General features: G+C 36.6%; 1 protein-coding gene across 1 annotated transcript in view; it reads left to right on the plus strand.

The window, feature by feature from the left end:
• The window catches only part of LOC103739868 (UDP-glucuronosyltransferase 2B1-like), a 12,199-nt gene that overhangs the window by 1,600 nt on the left and 2,026 nt on the right, over positions 1–8,573 (plus strand). Inside the window, exons 2-5 of the mRNA XM_008840343.2 lie at positions 230–378; positions 4,449–4,580; positions 7,166–7,253; positions 8,028–8,247. Of these exons, the coding sequence (XP_008838565.2) occupies positions 230–378; positions 4,449–4,580; positions 7,166–7,253; positions 8,028–8,247 (589 nt within the window). The remainder of the gene's footprint in view (positions 1–229; positions 379–4,448; positions 4,581–7,165; positions 7,254–8,027; positions 8,248–8,573) is intronic.

Raw genomic sequence — 8,573 nt, forward strand, 5'->3', positions numbered from 1 at the left:
ATAACATGGAGTTTCTAAATTAACAGCTGTTATTTTGAAGCTGTGATACAATTTAATTAATTTATGTATAGCTTAACATTTGTATTCGTATATATAGATATGTTAATCAAAATTCAAATATGTGAAGACCTTGTTTTTATTATTTCAGATCACCTACAAAAATCACACGCTGTATTCTAGACAACATTCTCACATTATTCTGCATTTTGTATTTTTTGTTTTGCTCCAGGGAGACCCACAACAATATTTGAGATGATGGGAAAAGCAGATATGTGGCTCATTCGAACATATTGGGATTTAGAATTTCCTCGTCCCCTCTTACCAAATTTTGAATTTGTGGGAGGACTTCACTGCAAACCTGCCAAACCTCTGCCTAAGGTAACACCACACCTTTCCTTGTTTGCATTCCTCTGTAATTTTCAGAAAATGATATTGCTTCTTTTGTTTGGGCTGTTTATTTGGCAAGTGAGATATAAAAAGTGCATTACAGCATTCTTTCTATTATAGACTCATATATTCCCATACACTGACAAGTCCCTGGATTTCCCTTTTGTCAGGCAGGTAAATTAGTATCCTTTTAGGATATTGTCAGTTATACTAGGAATTTCATGTGCAACTGCTAAAAAATTATCAGTTTATTCAAGAATATAATTTAGATCTCTACTATGTGCTAGTGTGCAAAAGAACAAAGAAGCATTGATTTATGCACCATATAGAATGCAATCTACTTGGGTAAACCATGGAAAATAATAAAGTTTGTGAGTAGTGTTATCATGGAAATTGCTATGTTCAGGAAACAATGAAAAGAGATCACAGAATCCTTGCTTAGTTATGTTGAGACCTGAGCAAGGTCCAGGGTGAGTGAAAGTGAGAGAGAGAGAGAGAGAGAGAGGAATAAAAGCAGAGAGAGAGAGAGAGAGAGAGAGAAAGGGGGAGAGAGAAGAACAAAAGCAGATAGAGGTGCAAAGACTGCTTCAAGAAAAATTTTCAACTGGGTTGGAAATCTTAATCAAACTTTGACACCTGCCATATCCAGGAACCCCATACACACCCTCAACAGGATTTAATACATTCATATATGTACTAAGTTCATTCACTGGAGCCTAGTTAGCCTATGTAGAATCACTCTTAAAGAAATCTACTCTCCCTCACCTGACAGTAATCAGTTGCCAATATTTCTACTACAAAATTTGAGGCCTGCTTCCCATTTCCTTCATTCTATTCTGGGATTTTGTCTGGTTGAGTTGGCCTGGATCTTGTCCTTGCTGTCACCTAGAAAGGTCATATGAACAATTTCCCGAGCAGTCTGAAAGCCTCTGTGTGTTTATGCTCATGCACCAGCCCTGGCTCTTACATTCTTTTCCCCCTCTCTTCCACAATGGTCCCTGAGCTGATGGTCGGTAAGGTTTACTATTGGAGTTCTACCCATGGACATTGTAGCCGTCCGTTCAACGAAACTTAGCTAGGCGTGGCCTTCTGTGTGTATCGCACTCTTGTTTGAGGAAGCTTTGCTGCTGAGCGTTGAGGGCTGTATTAGTCTTCTCTCTATTCCCTGTTCACCTATGTTTTATGAGTCAGGCATAGAGGTTCATCTGTAGATGTGTCATTTAGGACTGGGCATCTTTTAGACATATAATCTCTATGTGTGACCAGTTGTGAAACTTTGTAACAGTCTCCATCTGTTACATAAAGGAGATTCTTTGATGAATGGTGTACTGTATTCTTGTCTGTAAAAATAATAATCTGTATTTAGCATCTTCGAGATCTATGACCTCTTCAGTCAAGTGCATCGGGCTATATTTACAGTGCCATCTATGAGTTTCTTCCCATTTAGTGGGCTTTAAGTCCAGCTAGATAGCTGTTGATTACCGCCTAGGTAAAGGTTTCACTACTGCACCCATAGAGATAGTTTGATGTGTGGGCCATTGTGGTTATTGGGCCCTGGATATGGGTTGGACAATTGATTGATTTTTCCCTTTTAGCAGCTTGCATATAAAACTATAAGTGCTAGTCTTCATGGAGAAGGCATCCAGATTAGTTCCAACTCCATTGTTTCAAGTCTTATATCTGAAATATGTTCTATCATCTGTAATTTGGCTTTACCTTCATGTTCTGAGAGGTGAAATAAAGGGCTGAAGCAACAGTCTATAATAATTTGGAGTCTCTTGGCTCACCTTGACCAACAACTCAGAGGGAGGTTTCTCCTATCAGGTACTGTGTTCTTTTGTCCTCAGCCTTCAGGTAGACACTTTCAGTCATATTCTGATATTTAATGTGTATTTTTCAGGAGGGGTTGAATTTAGTTAATAAACTTATTTCTGAGTTTTTCATGCTCCCTAAGCTCTATTTATCTCTCCTATCTCTCTCCCTATCCAACCCTTCCTCCTCCCTCCCCAGTTTATGTCTCCCCAGTCTCTTGAGTTCCTTCTTCCCCTTACCTCCCAAGCTTCTTTGTAAGTACCCCTCTCCTGCCTTTCCAGGTGAATAGCCCCATTTTCCCCATTTCCTCATTGGTAACATCTGTTTCCTACTTTATCCCTGTCTTGGGATTTTGCTTTCCCGATATCTCTGTGCTTGCTCTTCCATTTTCCTTGCTCTTTCTCTGACAAGAGAAATAATGTCCTGGAAGCTTCATTCCTCTTGACCAACTTTGATACTGAAAGAAGTTTCCATGCAGGCAGCTAGGGGTCATCAATTGCTTAGACTTACATAAAAATAGTAAGCAAAGGGGGCTGGAGAGATGGTTCAGTGGTTAAGAACACCTACTGTTCCATGCAGAAGACCCAGGTTTGAATCCCACCCCCCACAAGGCAGCTAACAACTGTCCAGTTCCAGGGAATCTGACAGACTCTTCTGTCAACCTGTCAGGGAAGCTGTGCCCAATGGTGGCTTTCACTTCCCTTCTACCTCAGGAGCTTTTATTGGTATTTTTATTTGGTTTCAACATTTCAAACAAATTAGGAAATACTGCTTTTTTGTATGGTTTATTGCTTCATGAGATATGCTCTAATTTCAGTCATTTTCCTTAAGATGACATGATCTTATTATTGGTTATGGCTGAATAATACAATGTTATGTAAATATAATAATACTTCTGTGCATTTATCAGTTGATCAAAGCCTAGGTGCATTCCATATTTGAGCAATTTCAAATAGTTCTCCGGGAAACATGGGTATACATAATTCTCTTTTTCCTGCTGATAATTTCCCTCAGATGTATCAGTCAAGAAAGATAATATATGGATCATGCATTAGTTCTAATGTTATTTGTGTGAGGAAATGTTAATGTTTTCCATACTGGGTATATAATTTTCATATGTACAAATAAAATATATAAATGTTGCTTTATATGACATATCTGGGAGTTTTGGAATTTTTAAATTTGTGACAGCCATTCTAATGGAATGAGATGTAATTGATTTAATTTTTTGAGTTGCATTTTTGAAGTGGCTAAAGTTTCTTTGGATTGTGACATTCTAATCTAAATACTTTCCTCTTTGCTAAGATCATGAAGATTTTCTTCAAGTCATTGTAAATTTTCATTACACATGCAGGGATCTTTGATCCATTTTGAGATACATTTTGCATAGCATGAGAGATGGGTTCTACATCAAGCTCTACATGTGGATATAAAGAAGTCTCACTACTGTTTATTGGAAGTGCTGTCTTCAACTTCTAATTTCATACTGTTAAACTTATTGTTTCTAATCTTTTTAAATCATCATCACTGGAATGAAATCAATTTGATAATGGTTTATGATATTTTTAATATGGCAGTGAATTTGATTTACAATCATTCTGTACATCTTTCCTTTCTTTTTTTTTTTTGCAACTATGTTAACCATGTGAATTGGACTGTCGTTTTCAATGCTGTTTTCTTACCAGCTCTTAGCCACAGAAATACTGAATTTGTAAGATGAGTTTTTCAGTGTTCCTTCTCTTTTCACTTTCATAGGAATGCAGCCAAATTAGCATTGATATTAGATATTCCTTAAAGTCATGTGCTATTCATCAATGAGAAAACTTGCTGTAAGCAGAGCTTTTTGCTCTCTCACAAATATTGTTGACATCTTACTTGATACTGATCTATATGGACATACTCAATAGCTTTTATATACTTTTGGTTCACTTTTCATAGGTTATTAGTGTCCAGAAATTTTCTTTCACTGCTTCCAGATTTTAATACATATTGGCAAATATTTTTAAAAACTTTCCCTAATGATTCTCTAAATTTCACTGAAATCTAGTAATATGAGTGTTTCACCTCTAATTTACTTATTTTGGTCATGTATAGCATACCGCAACTGTGATCCCAAAGAAAATGAGTAACTAAATCAAGGAAATTGCAGATAGCACATCATTTCCCCTCCATATGGCTTGTAGTGGGCCTTAAGAGAGGGCTCTCTGTGCTGCTGTTCATTTGTGGTGACCCACACTCTTTCTACACAGGAAATTGAGGACTTTGTGCAGAGCTCTGGAGAACATGGTGTTGTTGTGTTTACTCTGGGGTCAATGGTCAGTAATATGACAGAAGAAAGAGCCAACGTAGTGGCATCAGCCCTTGCACAGATTCCACAAAAGGTGAGAGAAAGTATCCACTGGGTGGATAATTGTGATAGAAGTCTATTGAACTCCGTAAGGATTTGGGTATGGAAAATTTTATGTGAAAAGTAAAATATTTTAAAAATTTTTTTATTTTTATTTTGTGTTTATGAATGTATTGCCTTCTTGTGTATAAGTGCATTATGTTGTATAATGCCCAGAGAATTATAAGAGGGTGTTGGATTTCCCTGGAACTGGAGTTACAGATGGTTGTTAACTACCATGTGGGTTCTGGGAATCAAACCCAGGTCCTCTGCAAGAGTAGCCAGTGCTCAGAACCACTGAATCACCTCTTCACTCCCAAAGTAAAATATTTGTATCTCTCCCATTCATCTCACAAATCATTTTGATAAGAAAAATACATATGGTAGATGATAAAATTTTAGAAAATCTGGTTTTGATTAGTAAATAAGAAGAGAGAGAGAAGGAGACTGAGATGAGAGAACAAGAGAGACAAAGACAGAGACAAGAGACAGAGAGAGAGGAAGGAAAGAACGGAAGGAGGAAGGCTATAGTTTGTGTATACATTAAGAAGTTGGAATAAAATGGTATTATAGATAGGTACACAGAAATGATCAATTCTACACAGACATGCTTTCCATTTCCTTCCAAGATTGCTACAGACATTGTAAAACTAAAAACATTATTAAAAATTAATTAAATGCTAATTTGTGGTTACATCTGCACAGTAATGGTACCCAGGGTCTGGAAACTGCAGAATATCATCAAAGAAGTTTTGTATTCTATATTCTTACTAATATAATTAAAGTATTTTAGAATAGGCCAATTCAGTGATCTATTCAGAAGGTTAAGGGAAAAGTAGTCCAGAGTTCACCACCTAAGAATACAAACCCCCTGCAGGGGGGAAGATGGAAGTAGGAAAACATAATAGAAACGGTGAGTATGTCATGGCACTGAAGTGGACCCACTGTATTGTAAACAGTACCACAGGAACTCTTCTAATACATCAGAGTAACACCTACTTCTCTTTGGGCAAGAAAAAGGAATCTCAGTAGACTAAAGGGGAAGCAAGTATGACAGAGGAAAAAATTCAAAATTCCACAACTCCATAAATTTTACTAGTAAAAATGTACTAGTAACTCCCGTTCAAAGACTGGCATCCAATGAGTGTTTGTGACTTTTATTTTATTCTCTAATTGTTCTAGTTTCTCAAATGCGGTGATAAAATACTCTGATTAGTACCAACTTGGGGAGGAAAGGATTTCTTTTATATTACATATCCTGGGTCACAGTTCATCAGGGAGCCCAAGGTAGGAACTCAGGGCAGGAACCTGGGAGCAGGAGCTGGAACACAGGCCATGGAGGCACACTACTTACTGGCTTGCTCTCTTGGCCCATGGTCATCCTGCTTTCTTATGCAACACAGGTATACCTGTCCATGGGTGGCACTACCCACAGTGGGCTGGGCCCTCCCACATCGTACAACAATAAAGAATATGCCCTATAGACATGGCCACAGGCCAGTTCAATGGAGGCAATTACCCAATTGAGGCACCCTCAACCCAGGTGTGTCAAATTGACACTAAACTATCCAGCACACTGATAAACACTTAAATTTATCATGAAGGCAACTTCTGATGCCAACCTAAAGTAACTCTACCAGGCACAATGCATAGAGAAGATAGAAAATTATAATTTATATTTTAATTTTTAGTTATTGTTTATTAACTGAAACCTCAGGTTCCTTTTTTGGTACTAGATATGAAAATTATTTAGATGAACAGAAAAACTAAAAATATTACTGTTGACTTTTTTTCTTAGAGTAGTCTTTAATAATTTTTAGCTAAACATAAATGACTGTACTTCCTAATGAGAATGAACTTTTTTCTCACAAATAGTAGATTTTTTGTTAGATATTATTATATATAAAGTGAAACCTGATGGAACCTGGAGAGATGGCTCAGTGTTTAAGAACACAGTCTACTCTTGGAGAAGAAACAAATTCCATTCCCAGCAACCACATTGAAGCTAACAAGAGTCCATGACTCCAGTTCCAGTAGATTAATGCATTCTCCAGGAGATTAATGCATTCTTCGGCCTCAAAAAGCAATGTGCCCATGGGTGCTCTCATACACCAAAAATAAATAAAACAAAAGTAACCTAATAGTAATGTGCCCAAAGTAAAGTACAGATAAATGTAAAACTTTCCCCCATGACTCAAAAAGAAATGAACAAAGTAATATTAAATTTATAAAATAGAGCTAGGGTATATATAGCAATTGTATACAAGTGCTATTGCTATCTGGCTACAATTTTCCTCATCAGAATTCTATCATCTGCCCAAAAATGTCACGCATACTTTAACTGGTCATTAATCATCATACTTCTACAATACTGTGATTACATATTTTGATCAAGTAATGACAAAATTACGTTCAGAAATGTAGTATAGTATTTAATTGTATATGATAACACAATTTTTTAAACATCCTATGTTAATTACTTTGTCAATGATATTCAGCTGGATAAACTGATTAATTTTCTACAAATTAAAACGTGTTGTCACTTGGAATATGATATAAGAGGTTTTCTGTGGGTAACAGGTTCTGTGGAGATTTGATGGCAAGAAACCAGACACCCTAGGATCCAATACTCGACTGTACAAGTGGATCCCCCAGAATGACCTTCTCGGTAAGACTGAAGTCAATAAAGAGTAAAAACAAAGGCAACAACTGACAAAGAAGATGCACAAACATATTGTAAATGTTTTATATTTATTTTCATAATTACATAATGGAAAATAACAAAAAACATTGTCATTTTATTATACATCATCTTCCCAATGGCTAAAATCAAAGTATCTTTAGTTCAGCTATGTAATCACCTCCCCAAGAATTATTCAGGGAATCATTGGATTGCTCCTGTTTCTTGTTTCATGATTCCTACTCCTACTAGAATATTATTTCATATGCTACTGGAAACAACAGTCTTTTGTACAGCATTTTCTGTGCAAAGAAATTCATAGTCTTTACTACATGAATGATTAACTTATGTTGAGGAAATGTAGCCTGGTTTTCCTTGGATTCCACTATCCATTATCTCACTGGCTTGTACTCCACCAGACATAATGTTCTCACTGTTTTTTAAGAAAATATCTTGAACACCTCACACAGGGATATTTTTTCAATTGATACACAATGCTTCTTTAATGCAAAATAGCATTTTTCATTGCTTCATCTGGAAATCTTGTTTTCCTTTTTCCTGGAGTCATATACTACCTCTTGCAGGCAGTCTTCCTCTTCCCATGTATTTAAGAGCTTCTTGACTTAAATTTCTGAAGCAATTTTATTATAATTTTGTGACTAGAATAATATGATTTTTAGGGAGCACCACCTCTCATTAATCCTTAGATTAAATTTCTCTGTAATAAAATAATCAATCCTGTGAAAATTCTGCGCATTGTAGGCCACCCAAAAACCAAAGCTTTTATAGCTCATGGAGGAGCTAATGGCATGTATGAGGCAATCTACCATGGTATTCCTGTGGTGGGCATTCCCTTGTTTGCGGATCAACCTGATAACATTGCTCACATGGTGGCCAAAGGAGCAGCTGTGAGATTGGACTACAGCACACTGTCAACTACAGATCTTCTCACTGCCCTGAGGACAGTCATTAATGACCCTTCGTGAGTATGCCTAATTTAAAACGTATTTATGGGAGGCAAGATGGAACAAACAGTACAGTATTTAAGAGTCCTTGCTGATCTTTTGTAGGACCCATGTTTGGTTCTCAGTACTCACATCAGCTGGATAACAAGCACCTGTCAATCTAGTTCCAGGAGTTCTGATGTCCTCTCACCTATGAAGGACATCTGCATACACATGGTACACATAAACTCATATAGGTACACATATCTACACATAAAGAATCAGTCTTTAAAAATAATTATAGAAAGATTCTCATAGTAAGTGAGTTGTATTCCTTTTTTAAAGACAAAAATTTTTAAAGAAT

This window comes from Nannospalax galili, unplaced genomic scaffold, assembly GCF_000622305.1.
Source record: "Nannospalax galili isolate Female #2095 unplaced genomic scaffold, S.galili_v1.0 scaffold1381, whole genome shotgun sequence".
In the NCBI taxonomy this organism is placed as follows: domain Eukaryota; kingdom Metazoa; phylum Chordata; class Mammalia; order Rodentia; family Spalacidae; genus Nannospalax; species Nannospalax galili.